Source organism: Aythya ferina (genome assembly GCF_964211825.1).
Source record: "Aythya ferina genome assembly, chromosome: 24".
NCBI lineage: Eukaryota > Metazoa > Chordata > Aves > Anseriformes > Anatidae > Aythya > Aythya ferina.
In genome coordinates, this window is record NC_140322.1 from 4111404 (window position 1) to 4131745 (window position 20342).

The window sequence follows — 20342 nt, forward strand, 5'->3', positions numbered from 1 at the left end:
CTCCCAGCGACAGCAGAAAGCTTTTAAAATCCCCTACGCGCGGCATGACTCACTCCAAAGCCAGTGCCCAAAACAAGCTCCGACACGGAGAGGAATGGAGACGGCAGAGATGCTGGGGGCGGGCAGGAGGGGCTGGGGAGGGCCGGGGAGGGGGGAAAGGGGGAAGAGAGAGGGAGACAGAAGGAGGCAGAGAAAGAGAAGAGGCAGAAATAACAGCATCTGAAACTCTGCCTGCTGGAGGCTAATTGGTTCCGGCACAGCCTGGTTTGTTTGGCAATGTTTCCTCTAATCCTTCAGGCTCTGCGCTCCCAGCCCCAGAGACACTCGGGGACATCTCTCCGCCCGGCACCGACACCCGGCCAGCGCCTCTGCGCCACTCGGGCCCAACGCTGCCACCCCCCCGGGACCGGCACTGCCCGGCCTGGGGTCTCCCCGGTGCCCCCGTGCCGGCTGGCGAGCGGGGAGCACCCCAAGGTGGGGGCACCCGTGGCCCCCTTTGGCCGTGGTGGGTGCGAGGATGCTCGGAGGCGGGTGCAGGAGGCGGCCGGGGCGAGCGGGGCGGCGGAGGGAAGGGAAAGGAAGGGAAGGGAGAGGAAGGGAAGGGAGGGGAAGGAAAGGGGGGGCCCCACGGCCCAGCATGGCCGAGCCAGAGCACTCGCCAAGAGTCGGCAGCTTTGTTCCAGGTGCCGGCTCCCTTTTTTTCATTAGGCTAATGGGATGCGGATGCATTATTCCATTCCACATGCTGCTAATGAACCACTCAGGCCAGTGCATTTGCATTAATGTGCAAAGCACTGGAGGAGGGTGGAGTGGCTGCATCTGGCCAAGCCTGACCTTCCCGCGCCGCCCAGCCTCCCCGACGCGCGGCCCCGGCAGCCCCCGAGTGCCACCGCGCTCCCGCGGCTCCGCGCGGACCCTTGATCTCCCCGGGACGGCTCCGGCACACATTCCAGGACACATTAACCAGCCTCGAGCCCCACTGGCCCCAAGCACGCTGCTGCTGCAGCGAGGTGGCCGCCCGCTGGGCTCCATCACCCTTCCACGCACAAATCCTGGCCAGGTGCTGGTGCCCCGGGTGTTGGGGACGGGGGCATCCCCCCCGCACACCCAGCTGCTCCCCGGGACGTGGCCACATCCCGCAAGGAGACGGCTCGGAGGTGCCTCCCCCTTCCCAACCACTTCCCCAGTCCCGTGTGTGTTTGCAGCAGGACCCCCCCGGCCGCCCTCCCGCCTGGTGCTGTGCGAGGGGAGCAGGGGGGCTGCGTCCCCCCTCCCCTCCCCGGACCCCCCCCGGTGCTGGCACTCAGCGCCAGGCGCGGGCGTCATCGGAGCCCTTCGGTTGTTTGTTACAGCTCCCAACTGCCTCCGTCCCCGGAGAGGTTTTGAAGGCGAGTGACCCAAGAACTGGAATGCGCAAAGCCTCCAGCAAACAGAGCCAGCTGCCTGCGCCCGCGCAGGGGGGGCGGCAAGGGGAGAGCAGCCAGCCCCGCGGCACGGCACGGCACGGCACGGCGCTGCATGGCACGGCACAGCACGGCACGGTGTAGTAAAGCACGGCGCGGCACAGCACGGTGTGGCACAGCACAGTGCAGCACGGCATGGCATGGCACAGCACGGCACGGCATGGCACAGCACAGCACGGCATGGCACAGCACGGTGCAGTTTGGCACAGCACGGTGCAGTTTGGCACAGCAAGCGTGGCATGGCACGGCACGGCACGGCACGACGTGGCACAGCATGGCACAGCTCAGCACAGCACAACGTGGCACGGCACAGCACGGCATGGCCCTATGCACATGGATACACGGCCCCAGCCCGCTCTCTCAGGGTGGGCAGCTGCTCGACGGGAATGAAACGGGGCTGGCACGTCCCCAGCTCCACCAGCTCTTGCGAGAGGCCTCGCTCCACCCCACGAAGCGCCCGAGCCCCCATCTCCCCCCTCCTGCCTCGCTCCCAGCCTGGTTTTTGGAGGCATGCGGGCGGCCTGGCAGGGTGACGTGCTATGGGGAGCTATGCAGGGAGGCTGCGGGGCTCCCCACCCACCTGCGTCCTCGGGGGCCTGAAGGACCTCTAGGACAGGGGACAGCACGGTGGCAGCGCCAGGAGCCCCCCCAGGTGCCAGGAGGGCTCCCAGCCAGCAGGAGGGAGGATGAGGACAGCCCTGCTCGCCGTTGGGGGGCCGGCGGGGGGCACGGCGGGGTCTCAGGCGGCTCCGTGCCCGGCGAGCGTGCGAAGCCCCAGCGCCCGAGCGCGTGCACGCGGGTGTCTGGGTTTGTCACAGCCTGGTGAGCAAGTTAATCTCAGGCTCCCTGACACGTGGAATAAAATCGCGATCCCGTAATGGAATTCATTCGTCTTCCTGTCCAGGCGGAGAGCGAGCCCCCCGCCACCCGATGGAGCCAGGGCGCGGGAGCCAGGACCAGGAACCCACCGGGGGGACCCTGCTGGGACCCCGGTGCTGAGAGCTTCTGCCTGGGGACGTGCACGGGGCACCGTGAAACACCCGCTGCTGTGCCGTGCCCATGTCCCTGGGAACCTCGGCCACATCCATGGTGGCACCCGGGGTGGCCAATGTGGGTCAAACCCCCCCGGGTGATTTGGGGTCCCTCCAGACTGGAGCCGGTGTGTGTGTGAGTGGGAAGGGAAACTGAGGCAGGCGGCGGGGCCGGGCCGAGGGCACTCTAGAAGAGGACACGGGACAAGGTCCCTCTGCCTCCGCTCACCTGCAGTAGCCAGTCCTGGGGGGCTGCAGGGACGTGCTGCCCCGTGCCACCTGGGCCACGATGGCCCAGCACGGTCCCACGGGGACCAGCATGACCCCAGGGACTGGGTCACCCAGCACACCTCCCCTGCTGACACCACGGTCCTAAGCACTGGAAAAAAAACCCTTTGGGGACACCGAGCTGGGACAGCCCGGCTGCCACCCTGCCCCGTGCCTCAGTTTCCCCCAGCACTCCGGGTGTCCCCTGTCCCTGGGGGTGTCCCCCCACGCACCACGGCAGCAGCAGGGGTACAGGGGTGGCTCTCACCCCGGCCACACCGATGCCTGCACCACCTCCAAAGTCCCCTCGGACCAGCGGGACACGGCGGGTGCCCAGCCCAGCACCCCAACCAGCAGCCCCCAGCCCCGATTACGCAGCGCCGAAGGTTCGCCCGTGCTCCTGCAACGTGGGGAGGAGGTGGAGGAGGAGGAGGAAGAGGAGGAGGAGGAGGAGGAGAGCTGCTCCTTCCCGGGCACACAAAGCCCCTTTCATAGGGGCCGCCTTTGGGTTTCCTCCACCAGCCCAGCACCTCGCTGCCTCCTGCCCTGCCAGCGCGGCGAGGCGGGGAGGAACGCAGGGGGGGAGCGGGGCCGGGAGCCCAGGACCCTTCCTGGCCCTCGGGGCAACGCCGGGCACCGGGATTGTCCCTGCTGGTAGCCACGGGAGCACCTCGGGATCCCGCACGCCCCGAGAGGAGGCAGCCCCCCAGGGCTCAGGCTGGGGGATTTGGGTGGCCCCATCCCTCGGCTCGACCCTCCCTGTAATTTTCGCCTCCCGTTCAGCTTTTAATTACACCCCTAATAAAAGTGGCTTGCAGGAAAACGGGAGCTTTGTTGCTCGGGAGCTCATCTGCTCCCGCTGCTCCTTCCCCGCTTTAAACCCTAATCCTCAGCTGGGGACGCTGCAATTAGCCACCGCGGAGCCGGGCACCGTGTCCCGCAGGATTAGGGCTCCTTTCGGGGGGGGACGGGGCCAGGCCTGGCCCCTCCGGGTCGATGGCCCCACCAGGGATGGGCTGAGCCCCCCGTCGGTGCCCCCAAAATAGCAGCCGGGGCAGGGGGTGGGCGACCTGCGGCCCCCGATAAGGGCGCTGCAGGAAGAGCAGGTTTGGCAGGAGATTAGTCCGGTGGGGGGGAAGGAGGGGGATGAGATGCTCGTTTACAGCCTAAGGGCCCCCCCCCCAGGCACGCAGCCCCCCCTGCCCACCCCTTCTGAGGCACCCACAGACCTGCCCCCATCGCTGCTCCAACGCCAGCGCCCCCGGGGTGGTTTTGGGGAGGGGGCGTTCAAATGGGAGTCGTGGATTTTCGCCCCCCCCCCGGCAGACAGGCCTGTGGAGCGGGTGGGTGGTTTCATATGAAGGGAATAAAAACAGGGCTGGGGGTGCTGACACGAGCCCCCTCCCCAAGCCACGTCCCCGTGCACCCACCCGCCCAGTGGGCACGGAGCGGCGCTGCCACACCTGGGGGGACGGTGACAGCCCCGTCCTGGGCGGGTGGGTGGCACGGGGCAGGGACACGACACCCCCCCGGGGGTAAAAACCCTGCAGAGCCGTGCTCAGAGCTGGTGGAGGGGCCAGATTTGGCACAGGGACAGGGACACGGGGCCCTCGTGCACGGTGTCATGGCGCGGTGCAGAGGGAAGGCTCCCCAGGTTGGGCTGTTCAGCCCCTTGCAGCCCCCCAAAAAAAGCTCCCTGTGCACGGCTCCCCGGTGCCTGCTCGCCAATCAGCCTCTTCCCGAGCAGGCGCTCGTTAGCAGCCGTTCATTAGGAGCCCTCTGGGAGGAGGAAGGTACCCGGGGCACCTGCACCTCCCTCTAATGAGCTGCAGCGCCAGCACCGCGCCCCCAGCTGCAGAGGGGACCTTCGGCACCGCGGGGCCCTGCCGTGGGGGCTGACCCCCTCCCTGACCCCCAGCGTAGGGTCCCCAGGCCAGGACAAGCAGGGAGGGACACGGGGACTCGAGTCACGGTGACAACTGCAGGCGGTGGCAGCGGCCAAGGGTCGCCCCGAGCTCCCTGCCCTGCACCCATGGGTGCTGCAGAAGGGCTGTGAGCACAACGAGGGTGCCGATGGCTGGCTGCATCCCCCCGGCACCCACACCGATGCTCAGCCCCTGCACATCGCACCGGTGTCCTCAGGGCTGTCCCCTTCCCACGGAGGGTGGCCCCAGAAGGGGACAGGGCCCCCGGTGTCCCAGCCCTGGGGACATTTCCCCCGCCAGCCCCCAGCAGGGCTCGGTGCACCGGGGGGCGCAGCCCGGCGAGGGGTCCAGGGATGCTCCCGCTGCACCCGGCCCCCACCCACAGCTCCGAGCCCCCCCCCAGGCTCCTGCAGCCCCCAGCCCTGACCCGCGCGGGGCTCTCCCTCGTTAGTTAATGTTTACTCGGCTTCGTTAGCGCCAGCACATTGCCATGGCAACCCTGCAAGCTGCGCGCCGCCATCGGCGCCGCCGCTGCCACGAGGCGCGGGGACGGCACGTGGGGTCGCCGCGGGCCCCCCGCCGCAGCCACCGCCCGGCCCCAGTATTTGGGGCTGGGGGGGACAAAGAAGGGGGGTGCAGGGACAGCGGGGTTCGCCTCCTGCTTGCCAGGGTGGGGTGGTGGCCTGGTGTCACCTGGCTGGGGTGACAGCACCCTGCACTCGCCCCCGGGCGCTGCATTATTTATAAAACAGGAGCAGGGGGCTGGGAGGCAGCTGCCACCCTGCCCAGCGTCACGGGGCCACTGAGCACGGTGGCCTGGTGGCACTGCAGCCCTGCTGACCAGGAGGGACAATGGGGACGCCGGTGCCTGCAGGGCTGGCAGAGCCACGGGGCGAGCAGATGCCACCCTGGGCTCCGCGGCACGTGGCTGTCGCAGCACGTGGGGACGTCCAGCGCGTCCCCGTGTCCCCCACGCTGGTGCCGAGCCCCACGCTGAGCCCAGTGGCTGCAGGAACCCGTTGCAAACAGCTCGGTTTTGGGGGACGCCGAGCTCCAGCCCCGGCTGCACCCCAGCAGCCTCCAGGCTGAGCAGGATGCGGCCCCGGCGCGCTCCCCTGCTGCTTGCCCGCGCCACCGGGCTCCGCTCGCTACGGCAAACAGGTTTTCCTTAAGCCTTGCACAATTCACTCGCCTCCTCCCCCTGCCAGTCCCACCTCCGGGCCGCAGGAAGGCTGAGTTGGGGCTTTAATTTTTCATTATTAATTTCCCATCAACGCCGAGAGGCGCCGGTGCTCGCCCAGCTGCCCCCAGCATCGCCCCCCGCGCTCCCTCGCGCTCTCCTGGAGATCTGCACCGGCTGAAGGCGAGCCAGGCTGCCGATAGGATTAATTCTGCATGACTGCCCATCTCCACAGGGGTATCTAAGACCCTCAGGCCTGCAGCAATCTTTAAAATTCCTCCAGCCCAACTTAATTCCCTCTTCCTGCAGAGCTGGCGCATCTGCTGCAGTCAGGCACGGAGAGAGGGAGACGGAGGGAGAGGGGAGACGGCACCCGGGACGCGGCGGCACGGGGAGAGGGGTGGGGAGGGGGTGGGGGAAACTGAGTCACGCCAGGCACAGCCCCGGGGATGGGGTTTTTGAAGGGATTCAGCCCCCAGCCCCTGGTCATGGTGTGCTGTCACCCCCAGCACGCTGCCAGCCCCCCGAAGCAGGAGGCTGACTTGGAAATGTCATTTTGTTCCTCTACCCGCGGGCTCTGCCTCGGTGGAGGGCTTCTTCCCTGCCCCCCACCGCGCTCCTCCTCTGCTTCCCTGCAACCCCCGGGGACAAAACACCAGGGCCGAGCATCGCCCCCAGGCACTGCGGGGCCTGGGATTTGGGGACAGCTCCTGGAAATGCAGCTGTGGCTGGGGAAAGGCCCCCCCAGCACAGCCTGCGGGTGCTGAGCCCTCCCCAGCTGCCCCTGCTGCACCCCTGGAGCTCCCCAAATCCCCCCCAGATCCCGGGGGGCTGCGAGGATGAGCCCCCAGCACCAACCCGACAACCAAGGGACACAGAGCAGGGTCCCAGCCCCACTGTCACCCCGCTGCTATCCCACTGTCACCCCCATATCCCCAGCTGAGGCTCCTGCAGGACGAGGACCCCACCGTCACCAGGACCTCACCAAGACCCCACCGACCCCAGCCAGGCTGGGGACCCCCCCAAGCCTCCAGCACAACCTCCAGGGGGGCTGCGGGGGGCCGCTACCAACCCCCTGCTGCTGCCAGCACCGCGGCTGGCCACCATCCTCCTCCTCCTCTTCCTCCTCCTCGCCAGCAGCCGCCAGCAGAGCGGGGAGCCCCCCCATCCCTCTGCCTCCTTTCCCCGCACCTTGCCCCGCTCTCCTGGCAGGCAGGAGGCAGGAGGGGAGCGCAGCCCACCCCAGCTGCTGGCGGAGCTGGGGCTCGGCGCATTTAAATCACTTATATCTTTACTTTCTCCTGCGCTGGCTGTGAGATGGGCTTTTTTTGCATGCGTAATTAGGGGGTGGAACAGATGGCGGAGGGTTCGTTTAAAGTAATGCATCCATTAAAATAACCTTCGCTGTCGGGGACTGCGCTCCGACAGGGGCCTGCTTCACCGGGGGCGGCGGGGAAGGGGGGGGGGGCTTTGTTCTGCGGGAAGGGGTCGGACTTTGGGGAGGGGGCTGCGGGACGCATCGCCCCGCTTACGGGGGAGAAACGGGTCCGGGTGTGCCGTCCCATGATCCGTGCACGAGGCTGGGAGCTTGGCCCAAACTGGGGCCGAACTGGGGCTCAGTTGGTCCTCTCCGGGGGTAACCCGGTCCTTCCCAGGGCCAACCTGGTCCTCTCCCAGGCTCACTGGGTCCTTTCCAGGGCGAACCCGGTTTTCTCCGGGGCTCAGTTTCCATAGCAATACCATGGGCATCTCGCAGCGAGATGGCGGGGATGGGAAGTCCTTTGGCCAGCCCTTCGGGCCAGCCCTCCAAGCATCACCCACGGTGGCGGCTTTTGGAGGAGCTTCCCCAGAACTGGGGGGGGGGGTTTCACTGCTTGGTGGGGCACCAGGGTGAGGCTGAGGGTGGGCACGGTCCCCGCGGTCCCTGCACGGGGCAGCTCCGGCCGTGCGCGTCGGCGCGCGGGGACCTTGGGGACCGTGCCCACCGCCACCCACCCCCGTCCCCCAGCGCCTGGCTGCTGGCACGGGGCAGAAGGGAACAGCTCGCCTTTCCCATCCACCAGCAGCCGCCTCTCCTGTTTCAGGCTCCCGGGAGAGGCAGGAGGCTTTGTTCAGGAATCGGAGGAGCGGAGGCCAGAGAAAGCGCGAGTGCCCTGCCAGCTCTTGTGTTTCACTCCCGAGGAATGCCGGGGAGGGGAGGGGAGTGCGGCTCCCCCCTCCCCGACACGGGCTCTGGGCCCGGCTGCAGGGTGCTTTGCCGCTGCGGGGAGGAAGAGGAGGGCGTGGGGATGAAGGACAGAGGTCCTGCTGCTATTTCGGGGAGGTGGGCGGCATCAGCGAGGCTCGCGGTGGATGCGGCGGCATCCGCGCCGGGTGCCCGTGGCGGCACGGCGGTGCCACGCTGGTCCCGTTGGGGCAGCCCGAAGAATTCCAAGCAAGAGCCGCCGAGCAAAGCTCACCCCCTGCCTCGGATGAGAGGAGAAGCACCCATGGGTGCCCCGAATCTGGGGAGAAGCGCACAACACCAGCACCAGCAGCAGCAGCAGCAGGGCCGGGGAAGGACGAGAGCCGCAGCGAGCCCAAAGCCACCCATGCGTGCTCAAATATTTCGTGTGCACTTGCTGAGGTGCCTCTGCTGCCTTCGGGGCATCTCCGCGTTTGAAGCAGCAGAGGGGAGCCGACCTGGGAACGGGGGGGGGGGATGGGGAGCAAAGGCCAGCCCCGGGGGATAAAGGGGGGGGGGTCTCTCCTTCCCAGCTGGGCTGGGGGTGGGCACAGCAGGCCCTGGGCTGCCCCTGGCCCCAGGGATCCCAGGGAGGGCTGGGATAAGCTGAACCCAGCTGTGCAGAGCTGCCCAGCCCTCGCCTCCCCCAGCCTGGCCACGGCGCCCCAGCCACACGCCTCCTCCTGCTCTTCCTCCACCTCCTCCTCCTCCTCCTCTTGCCAATCCCCCGCGCTTCTCGCAGCACCCTGGGGAGTCCCCGAGCACCAGCACGGCCCGGGGCACAGCCCCTGGCTGCGGCAACCGATGCTGGCACCCCACAGCTCCGTGCGAGCAGCGAGGCGCCAACGGCAGCCCCGGCGCACGGCGAGGGCCAGGGGGGCACGCAGCGAGGCACCGCACTGGGGAGAGCCACAGCACCAGGGCTGGGGGCTCCCCGCAGGGCTGAAGCGCCCCATTTCGCCCCGCTCCCACCCCCGTGGCTCAGCCCTTTCCCCGCTCACCTGCAGTCCTCCCCCTCCTGCTTTCCCCACCGGCACCCCTTGGCACCGCGCGTCCCGCCGGCACCCACCGGTCCCGGCCAGGCCACGAAGCCACCCGAAAAACCTCTCCCTGCGACCTTCCAGCCTCCCCGCATCCGCGCCGGCTCCTCCAGCTGCGTGGCGAAGGCGGCGGGTCTGGGGGGGGCCGCGGGTGGCCCCCCGCTCGCCAAGAACAATAGCGCCTTGTTGCAGCCCGGCTCCGGCCTCTCCTGGCCGCCGGGCTGCCAGCACCTCCCTGGGCACGCCGCTGGCCGCGCTCACCTCTACGTCTCGCTCGCTGTTTCCCAGCTCCCTCCTGACAAATCCCCGTTCCCGAGCGCTTCTCCTCCCCGCGGGTCCATATTAAGCTACATTCTCCTTTCAGCTGGGTGGAAAACAGCAGTAATAACCATGTGGAGAGAGCCGTGCCCCCCACCTCCACTTCCCTCCCACTTTGGGGTTCAAATTTCATTTCAGCAAAAAAGCTTCCCCCGCCTCCAATTTCTTCCCCCAAACCGAGTCGCTGTCGTCTCGTCTGATCTCGGCAGGGGCCGTATGGATGCTCAGCTCCTCCTGGTTCAGGATCTGCTGCCAATCTGGACCTCGCAAACTGGTTCTCACACAGCTCCCGCCTAGCGCCTCCCTCTCAGCATTTATTGTCCCTCCTCAGCCACCCAGCCCCAGCCCCGCTCCCATGCCACCGCCCCGGGTGCCCCTCGCTCCTTCGGGCGCTTCTGTCCCGAGCCCAGCCACCAAGTTTGCCGGGGCGAGATTTATTCCTGGCGAATTCCCCGGGGGCCGGCAGCTGGAGGAGCCCGGCACGGCCCCACCGCCTGCAGCGGAGCAGCCTCCCTCTCTCCCGCAGCTGAAGATCTCATCTCCCTCGCCCAAGGCGCTCCTCCGTCCTCCTCCAGATATTTTAGGCCCAGGTTTTGCGAGGAATTTACAGGCGCCGAGCCCAAGCCGATGCGCTGAAGTCAGCAGGAGGCGAGGAGCGTGCGCAGGGCTCGGGGCCCCGGGGGCGGCGGCGCGGGGAAGGGATGCTGCTCCCGCCGCCTGGAGCTCGTTTCGCCGCGGGAAGGGCAGAGGTTGGGGCTGGCGGCTGCCAGATCCGCTCTGCTCTCCCTCCGCCAGGACCGACACCACGTTTCGCCTCTCCCTCATCTCCCCCCGCGTCGTGCCAGGCGAGGCCGTGCCGGCCCTCGCGCCTGCACCGGGCCGGTTTTTGGCTGGGGAAGGGGGCTCCCCACGCCCGGGTGCCCCCACGGTGCCACAACCCCTACCAGCACCCATCTGGGGCCCACCTTTGCCGCGCTCCAGCCCCATCGCCGCACGCTACCCGTGCCCGTGCCGACCCCTCCCTCTCACGCCTGCTGCCCCCCGTTTCCCTGCATCGCCCGAGCCCCCTGAACCCCAACACCTCGGCGTTCCCCTGGGGGCTTCGCCCCGGCACGGAGGGAGTCCCCGGCTCTGCGCCTGCCTTTGTCACGGCCCCGCTGGCACGCACCCGTCCTACGTGCTCCGACAGGTGAGCCCCCGGGGCAGCGTTCCTGCCTGGGCCAGTAACTGTCCCCACCGGGCAGCCGGTTCCACCCGGCACGTCTCCCTCCCTCCTTCCCCTGCTGCATCCCGGCCGGCGAGGCGCACGGGGAAAAGGGGGGGGCCGGCGGATTTAATGAGCTCCCCGGAGGCATCGCCGCGCGCCCCCCTCCCGCGCCCGGCGAGCGTGGCTCTGAAACACAACCCTCGGTGGCAGGGCTGGAAAAAAAAAAAAAACAACAAAAAAAAAAAACCACAGGGCACATCGCTCTTCCCCCCCCCTCCTCCTCTCTTCCCCGCCTCCCCCAGCTTTTTTTTGCTCTCCTGCCGATGCCAAAGACCCAGCCGGGCTCTTGTGCTTTCACTCGCAGCTGCAGCTGCCGATTTTCGCTGTAAGCCCTTGTGCCTAGAAGGCCCAGAGCGAGGGATTCTGGGACGCGCTGATTGAAGACAGCACCAGCGCGGAGACCATTGCTCAGACTTTCCCTGTCTGTCGCCCCAACGCTCAACCCACAGAGAGGGAAATAAAAAAAAAAAAAAAAAAAGAAGAAGAAAAGAGAGGAAAAAAAAAAAAAAAAAGGCAGAGAGCAAAACGGACTCGCGCTCGCCCCTTCCCACCCACGCGGCGCTCTGCGTGCTTCGCTGTGCCGGCACCGCGCGGGCGCGCGCCAGCCCTCGCCCGGGTCACCCAGCCCGTGGGGACAGACCCCGAAACCGGGCGGTGGAACTGGGTGAAACTGGGTGAAACTGGGTGAAACTGGGCTGCGTGGCGCCCCGCCACCCCCGGAGCGCGCCGGGCGCCTTGCAGCGCGGAGCTCGCCGTGCACCAAGGTGCGAACTGGCGGCGGGCACCCGAGAGGCGCCCCGGTTGTGTCCCTGCTGCGGTGTTTTGGAAGGGAAATAATCAAAGCACGGTTTTCGGGCTACCTTTTGCAGCACGAGGGAACGCCGGCACGCACGGTCGGGCAGCGTGCAGCCGGTGCCACGCACCACACGGCCGGATCCTGGTGCAGTGCCCCGGGATGAGAGCGCTGGGAGCAAAGCCCTGCCCGTGGGGGAGCCCCGCACGCACCGCGGCGCCCCACAACGTGCTGGGACCACCGGGGTGCTCCCAGAAGCAGCCAAACGCCCTGGGGAAATGTCCCCAGGTCCCTTCTGCACGCAAAGGCCACCAAAGGAGGGGTTCCCCAGCAGAGGGGTGCAACAGCCACCGAATGCTCGCCCCCCTAGACCCCTGCACGGGAGCAGGACACCGCTCGGCGCATCGCCCCAACAACCCCGGAGCAGCAGCACCAACGCCAGCCTCGACGGACGAGCAGAGGGGAGCAGAGGGACACGGAGCACGCCATGACCCCGCAATGTACACCGGGGCTGCACCTCGCCCCTCCTGAGACAGACCCCGCAGAACCACCCCGGCCATTTGGGGGGGCTTTGCAGAGCATCCCCCGGAGACCCGCGCCCACCCCGGCACCGGCAGCCCCCGAGGACCACGAGCGGACCGCCCGGCACATCCCAACCCCGAAATTCGCCACGCTGGGGAGGGGACGGGGGGGTCTCCACGCAAACCAGGGGTCACCCCGCATCCGGGCGGCCCCGCCACAGCCCGGCATCAGGCAGCCGGCCCCGCGGGGGGGGCCCCGCTCTGTCGCCAAGTGACCCCCCCCGGCCCCGGCCCTCCTGCTCCCCCCAAAACGCTCCCGTGGCGAGCCCGGAAGTAGGAAGCAGCCCTCCCCAGCGCTGCCCTGTTTACCAAGAGCTGGTTCCAAGCACTCGGGAGAATAGCAGGAGCATTTCAAGGCCCTGTTTCCACTCGGCTGACACACACTATTTATAGAAGCCCACAATTCTCCCAGAGCTTTCCTCGGGATCTCAGCAGAAATAGCCTGCCCCGGGTCTCTGCTGCCTCCTCTAAGGAGGCCAGGGCAGCGCCGGCCCCCCCCCAGGCTCCCTATAACCTTCCACGGGTTTCCATCGCTTCTCCCCCGCCGGCCGCCCGCTCCCCGCGCGTCCTTGGCTCCCCCGGCCCCGCCGCGGTGCCAGCCCCTCGCCTCCCCTCCCCGGCCACCTCCGGCTCCTCCCGGCCCGGTGCCGGCGGTTTCGGTGGCGGAGGGAAGGAGCCGGGCTCCAGTTCGGTCCGGGGAGCTGCTGGTGGCGGCGCTGGGGGGCAAATTGTGGGGCTGGGGGGGGGGGACAGGGACGCGAGAGCGGCCGGGCGAACGCCACCTCCTCGCGCCGAACTGCATTGGAGCGCGGCGGAGCCACGGGGGACTCGCACCAGGGATGGAGTTGGCCTATTCAGGTTACAGAGACATGGCAGAGCGGAATTTGGCGCCGCGCCATCCCTTCTCCAGCCCCCCCCCAACCCCCCCCCCCCTCTTTCCCTCCCTGCCTCCCTCCTTCCTCCCCTCCCCACCACCACCACCGCCACCACCACCACCACCACCCTCCTCTGCAAATTCCTCAGACCGGCAGGAGAGCCAGTGTAAGGGGACACCTGGGGGTGGTGGTGGTGGTGGTGGTGAGGAGGGCGGGGGGGGGTTGGTTTGGAAAGCCTGGGGGGCCGCGGGGGCCCCCAGCTTCGTCCGCCTGGCCCCCCGAAAAGCCCCCCGCTCGGCTTCCCGGCTGCAAAGCGTCGGGGCAGGATGCGTGCCCGCGCCCTCGGGGCTCGCTTCTGCTCTCTGTCACGCCAGGATAAATCTGGAGTGACTCCCCGGCGCGCCGGGGCTCGCAGCAAGCACACAATGAGCTCAGACCGCGGCTTTTTGGTCGCTGCTCTCGCAGCAGCCGGCCAAGTGGCTTCGTGCACAAGGCCACCTGGTCGCGGCCGGGGCCAGTTCCTCCCACGGCAAGTAAACAAGCGGGGACCCGGCTGCCTCCACCTGCCCCCGGGCCTCCCTCCCCGGGGCTTTTCGAGGCCGCCGGCGGCGAGACCCCCGCGGGGTGGCCGCAGCCGCCCCCCTTTTGGGGTCCCCGCGGTCCCCGGTGCCCCGCGCGCGTGCCAAAGAAGCGCAAGGGGGGCTCGGAAACGGGGTGCCAGGGGGGGTGGGTGGAATTATCCGATAGGCAATCACGTTTTAGGGTATTGGGGGGGGGACAGAAGCCACAGGCACCCGCCGAGCCCTGCGCAAGGGGAAGGCGCCGCGGAGAGCACGAGTTGGGGCCAGCACCCCCTCCCCGGTGCCCCCCGCCGCCGGCTCCCCGCGCGCCCAACCGGGCTGCGGGGGGGGGCAGGCTCTGCCCCGGGGGTCAGGGGGTTGGTAAAGGGGGGGGGAAGCTCCTGACGCCCCCCAGGGCTGCGAGGATAACCCCAAATTTTGTTGACATGTTCCGTTCCGCCTTCTAGCGGACGGAGCCGGCTCTGACAGCTGTCACTCAGCGCTCGCAGCCCGGGGGGAGCCGGGGGGGGGCCGGCCGGGGGAGGCGGCTGAACTCGTGCAAATGGGGCACGGCGGGGGATTTTTTTTCTTGTGGGGGGGGGGAAGGAGGGGAGGAGGGGGCGATCGCCAGGACGCCCCCCCCAGCCCCGTCTCCCCCCCCTCTCCCCCTCCCTGCTCCCCTCGCCCCCCCTCTCCCCTCCCCAAGTGCCATTAAACTCCTGCAATTTGGCACCAACTCGCCGCGCGCAACTTCGGCGGAGGGGACAGCGGGGGGGGGGCGCACACACACACACACACACACACACACACAGACGGCGGGGGGGGGGGCGCGCCTCCCTCCCCCTCATCCCTCTCTCTACCAACAAGCTGGGTGCCCCCCAACAACACCCCCGATCCCTTTCTCCCTCCCTTTCTCCCCCCTTTACCCCTCCGCCTCCCCACCCACGACCCCCCCCACCTCCAGCCACGACCCCCCCCCGGGTCCCAGCCCCACACAAAGGCAACGGGGGGGTGGGGGGGAAGAGGAAGGGGGACGGGGACGCCCCGCTACTCACCCGCCGGCTGCTGCGCTCCGAGCCCCCCGGAGCCCGCCCGCTTGGGGAGGCTCCTGCCGTCCGCCGGGGCTGCGTCCTGGCCGCCCGCGGGAGTCCCGGAGCCCTCGGCACCGCTCGCCACCTTCAACGAGAGCATTTCCAGCGCCTCCTGCTCACATTCTCCCCAGGCAACTCCGCTCCTGCCAGCCCGCCCCCTCCTCCGTCCCCTGCCTGCTCTTTTCCTCTCGCCTTTCCTCCTTTCCCCTCTTCCCCCCCAGCCCCCCCACCCCTATTTGATTTTTTTTTTTTTGCCCTGTTTTTTTCCTCTCTCCCCCTCTGCCGCTCGGCTTGTTTTTTTTTATCCTCCTCTTATTTTTTTTCCTCCTCTTTTTTTTTTTTTTCCTCCTCTTTTTTTTTTCCCCTCCTCTCTCTCTCTCTCTCTTTTTTTTTCAAATTTTTCTCTCTCTCCCCCCCCCCCCCCTTCGCCTCGCACACACACAAAAGGCAGCGGAGCGGGAGGCGGAGGGGAACCGACCTCCCCTCTGCGCCTCCGCCGCTCAGCCGCCTGCGGAAAGCAAAGAAAGACACAGCGCAGCAGAGCCCTGGCTTGCTGCTGCCTCCCCCCTTCCTCCTCCTCCTCCTCCTCCTCCTCCACCTCCTCCTCCTCCTCCTCCTCCTCCCTCGCTCTTGCCTTCTGCCGCTCCCGGCTTTGTGGGGGCTGGGAAAGGGGGGAGCGGAGCCGGCGGCGCGGCGCGCCCTGCCCTCTCCGTGCGCGGCGGGGACCGCGGCTCCGCTTCGCTCCGCTGTCAGCGGCACGGCCAGCATCCGGCACCCCGGGGAGCCGTGCAGCACCGCCGGGGCATGCCGGGCCTTGTAGTCCTTCCTTCTCTCCCCCCCCCGCCTTCTCGTTTCTCTTCCCTCCTTCCTTTTTTCCCCCCCCCCGCCCCTTCTCCTCTCCCCGCTTTTCTCCTCCCCGTCGCCGCGAAGCGGGGAGGGGCGCGCAGGGGCGCGCATCTCCGCGCTCTGCTTGGGGAGGGGGGATTCAATTTGTTGTTTTTTTTTTTTTTTGGGGGGGGGCATCCACCCGGAGGGTGTTTTGCCCACCCCCCCCCGCCCCCCGGGATGCCCACCCCCCCACACAAGTGGGATGCACGGGGCATTGCTGCCCTCTCCCGGGTTGCACCCGCACTGCGCTCCCTGTTAGGATGCGGGGTTTGGGGGGCACGCAGGCAGCCCGCAGACCCCCCCCCCTCCCCGCCCCAATCCTCGGTCCGAATTTCCCCCGTGGCACACCCCCTTGAAGCCACCTAATTAGCCTTTTTTTTTTTTTTTTTCTTTTTTCCCCACTTAATTATTATTTTTTCTAAGTTAGCTGTGGCTAGGGCCTGGCAGCACTGGAAACTTCCCCGCTGTTTGCTAACACCCCGCTCCCCCACCCCTAGGGCACGGTGCTGTGCAGGGGTCCCCTCTTGGCCACGTCCCCCTTGGCACGGAGGGGACCCCGGGGGGGCAGGTGGTGACCAAAACCACCCAGGACGGTGGTGGCAGGGCGGGGAGATGTCCCCCAGCTGCCATCGTGCCCCGTGACCTCCCTCCTCGTGGCTCCTTGAGCATCCTCAGCGCCTTCCCTCCAAGGCTGCGCCGATGTTAATGTTCCCAGATACAATATAATTAACGCAGATAATGCCGCTGATGTTTGTTGTGACACCGTGGTTTTGTGAGTGACGAGTGAAGGGTTAACTCCAGGGAATTGGGAATATTGCTCGGCTGCTAATAACACGTGAGTCATCGATGAAATAACACATGGGTGCAGGGAGACACGCAGCACCTGGCTTTACAGCAGCCCTCTGCCTCACCGGCGTGCTGCACCTTGGGTTTTCATCTGTGGTCGGGGATCAACAGGCAGCAGGGAGGGAATCGGCGCTCAGGAGACGTGCCGGGCTCCCCAGCTCCGCCGCCAGACTGGGACAAACTGGTTGAACTGGGGTCGGATCGAGAGCTGCCTTCCGGCATGGACTCATCGCCGCGCTTCGTATCCGAAATGCCAGCGGCTCCGTCCCTGGGCTCTGCTCACCCCAGCAGGCTCGGATTTGGGACTGGGGTGAGGACGGGGACCCTTCTGCATCGCTCCCAGCTCCTGCAAACCCTGCGGAGAGGAGGCCCGGCGCTCCAGCCCGGTCAGCAGAGGAATCTGCACACGCAGACAGGATCGCTGCAATTGCTGGTGGCTGAGTGAGCAACTTTGCAGGCTTCCTCGTCCCCTCGCCCTGAATGTCAGCTTTGAATTTTCTTGCTATTTTTAGGGACGGTTCAAACCCGAGGAGGATCCCTCCCCGCTCGCCTCGCGGGGCTCTGCACCGTATGAATATTGCAGGGGCTGTGCCTTGATGTTACCTGCCCCGCGTGCGCGTGTGCCCTGGGCCAGCAGGACAGGGGGGATGCCTTGCGTGCGCGGGGAGAGAAGGAGGTCGTGCAGAAAACATTACACTGCAAGCAGAATGGGTTGGAATGTAAAAGATTTATTAATTTAATCCGAAGCATTAAAAGGTCATGTATTAATCAAAGAGATGCTTAAAACTGTCAAAGTCCTTTGTCAGGTTTGAAGTGCATCTCTATAGTTATCATAAAATATATATACCCGTCTGGCACCGAGCCCTCGCCAGGGCTGGGAGCGGGCAAGAAGGAGCAAAGTGAGGCTCCTTGCAGCGGGGTCCCTGCAGAGGGGCACCCACCGGGGCTGTGCCGGGCTCCCATGGGTGCCCAGCACGCCCCCATCGAGCTGGGTGACCCTGCTTGTCCCCAGGAGTGGGTTTGTCCCCCCCTTGAGTCCCGCTGGTGGTCCCTGGAGGTCCCCAGCTGGCCGCAGGGCTGCTTTGGGGCAGGACGCTCGTGGGGACGGCTTTTGGGGAGGGGTCCCCCTCTCCCCGAGCCCCCAAAGCTGCGGGTGGGCAGCGGTGCCAGGGGGCGTCGGGGCGGGGGCGCAGCGCCCACGCCACCCGTGTCCCGGTTCCACGCGTGGCCAGCCCTTCGGTGCCACGGGGCGGGGAAGGGGGGGGCCAAAACGGGTCCCCAGGGTCCCCCGGGTCACCCGGGCCCCCCGGTCCCTCTCGCAGCCAAGTGCTGTGTCAGCAGCGTTGGCGTGGACCTCCGCTACCATCTAGCGGCTGCTTTGCCGAGCCGGGGCCACCGCTGTCCCCGGGTCACAGCCCCGTGTCGCCGTGCCAAGGGGGTGGCCGCACCGGATTGAAATCCCCCCCGCCCCGTGCCCACCCACCGCTGCCCAAAGTCAGGGAGGGGGGGGTGAAGGCTCTGCTCGCCACCCTCCTTGAGGTTATAGGGTCACCGGGTGACCCCACCGCCTTGTCCCCGCGCTGCATTTGTCCCCCAAGGGCTTGTGGTGGCCTCGCTCACTGGGGACAGCAGCTGGGACCCCCCCAAAGCCACCCCCGAGTGGGTTCTGGGGGCTGGGGGGGCTTTGGAGACAGCGGGGTGCAGCGGGGGGAGAGGGGTGCGTGGTGGTGGGGGAGAGGAAGGGATGGCAAGGGGGGGGTGCTGGATGTGGGAGCTGCCTTTGGGGTGGAGAGCAGCATCCCCCAACCCCAATTGGGGCTGGGGGCTTCCTGCCCCTCTGCTGATGTCGGGGCCATCCTGATTTTACCCCAATAACTGCAGCAGAGGAGACTTTGTTCCTCCATCCCCCCCCCCCAGCTCGGAAGCCCTGGAGCAGGGCGTTCCCCAGGCAGCCAACCCCTCCTGCATTTAGGATTTTGCCAAAACGCAAACATCCCCGTGCCACCCGGCAGCACCACGTCCCGGCAGAGCAGCGCTGCTGCTGCGACACCTCCGTGCCTGCCGCGCTTCGCCTCGCTCCTCAAACCCCACGGCCCCAAACCCCTGCCAGCACCGGGTCCTGGCTCTGTGGGGCCAAAATATGGGGAGAGCTGGGGGCAGAGGGGCCGTGCCATCGGGTAGCGCCTGCAGCGGCTGTGCACAGCCTGCCTCGCTCCCCAGCTGCAGTCACAGATGTTGCCGTGGCCGCTGCGTGGCCGTTCCCGACCCTGGGCTGCTTTTTTTCCATGGAAAAATGTGCCCCCTCCCAGCCGGCGGTGCCGAGCCGCTGCGTGACCGCGAAGCAATCCCCCCCCCGTGCCTCAGTTTCCCCTCTGGGCACGGTCCCCGCGGGCCTGGGCCAGCAGTCACGAGGCTGGCCAAGCCTAAAATTGCATTCTTGGCCACCTTCCACTGTTGTCTGGCCATCGCCACCGCGGGGACGATGCAAGGGCCGGGAGCGAGGCGGGCTCTGCCAGCCCCCGGGGTGCTCGGGTCGGAGGGGACGGGGACGGACGCGGGGTCCCCGAGGCCGTGCCGGGTGGGGACGGGACCTCGCCGCGGCGTTTGGTGGCAGTGTGGGCCCCCCCGGGGGGTGGTGGTGGTGGTGGTGGCAGCGCTGCAGCTCCCTCGTGCCAGGGTCTGCGGCGCCGGCCATCTGCAGCGGTCTCACACCTGCGCCCACCGCGCTTGGCACCGCGCGGGCACCGCGCTCCGGCACCCCCCGAGCGGGGAGCGCGGCCAAACGGGGCCAGGATCTGCGGCAGCAGGAGAGATGGGCCTGGGCACCGTGGGGATGGGGGGGGCTGGAGGCAAAGGGGGGGGTCCCGGAGGTGTAGGGGGGGTTCTGGGGGTGTAGGGGAGGTCCTGGGGTGCGTGGGGAGGGGGATTTGATGCCACGGGGTGCGTGCGCGGGGAGGGGAGTTGGTGCTGAGCTGGTTTTCTTTCCTCCCCAGAAGCTGCTGCAGCCACGGCTCGGCTCTGCGGCGCTACCTGGGGTGCTGCAGGGAGCCGGGCAGCAGGGAGGGGAAGGGGCCAGCTCACAGCCTCCCCCCCCCCAGGTCTGGATGCTGCTCTCTGCCCTCCCCGGCCCCCCCGGGGCTGGTGGCCGTGCCCCGCGGTGGCTGTCCCTCCATCCCCGCTCCCCAGGTCGATGGAGCCCGGCATTAACATAAAATCAATGCCCCCCGAAGCTGCGCCCTTTAACCCCTTCGCCCCCACCTCGAGACACCCGGGGGGGGTTGGAAGGACAGATGGACACAACAGGGCCCCCCCCACAGCCTCGAGCCCCACTGCCTGTCCCTTACAGCCTCGTGACAGCAGGGGACAGATGAAGGGGACAGGCCCAGGGGCGCGCAGGAGGCTGCAGCAGGGAGGTGGCAGAGCCCCAGCTTGGCCTCGTCCCCGAGCTTTTTGCTGCCCAAACCCCGCTGCCAATTCGGGACCGTGGGGAGAGGTCCCTGCAGGTCCCCCCCCCGGGGGCACGGCACAGAGCAAACACCCGCAGCCAGCCCTGGGGCACCCGCAGCCATCCTGCCACCGGCGCAACTGGGGACAGGGGGTGCTGGGCTGGGGACACGGGGGTCATGGGGGTGACCTCGCACCCCGGGGGGTGTCAGGATCCGGCCCATGCAGCAGCCAGGATGCCCGCGCCCGCCGCCAGCCTGCCCCTCCGTGCCAGGCCCCAGATTTGCATTTTTATTTCTTTTTAAGTGAATTTCGTGCTGGAGGAGGAAATTGCAGAGCGGGGGCTGATCCTGCCCGCTGCTGCCCCCGGGGTCACCCTGCCACGGGGCTGGGGGTCAGCACCGTGCCCCCCCAGCCCTTGGTGACACCAAGGTGACATCGGTCCCCATCACGGTGGCCGTCCCCTCTGCTCCCAGCACCGCCGCTTCCAGCCCCCTTCTCCCCCCCCCCGGGTGCCCAAAACGTGCCAGGGTTGGGGACATTTCCCTG

General features: G+C 67.8%; 1 protein-coding gene across 3 annotated transcripts in view; it reads right to left on the reverse strand.

Annotated features, from left to right (window-relative positions):
• AHDC1 (AT-hook DNA binding motif containing 1) overlaps nucleotides 1-15407 on the reverse strand; it is a 51151-nt gene extending 35744 nt beyond the window's left edge. The window contains exons 1-2 of one of the 3 annotated variants that reach the window (XM_084497385.1): nucleotides 15250-15407; nucleotides 14580-14700 (exon numbers count right to left, since the gene is read on the reverse strand). Coding sequence is in view for 1 of the 3 variants with exons in the window: in XM_084497382.1 (XP_084353508.1) it covers nucleotides 14580-14715 (136 nt within the window). In the remaining 2 variants the exon portion in view is untranslated. Of the gene's footprint in view, nucleotides 1-9391; nucleotides 9435-14579; nucleotides 14756-15249 lie in introns of those variants that run through there. The other 2 variants (XM_084497382.1, XM_084497381.1) reach the window with 2 other exon arrangements.
• Between the last annotated feature and the right edge of the window lie 4935 nt (nucleotides 15408-20342).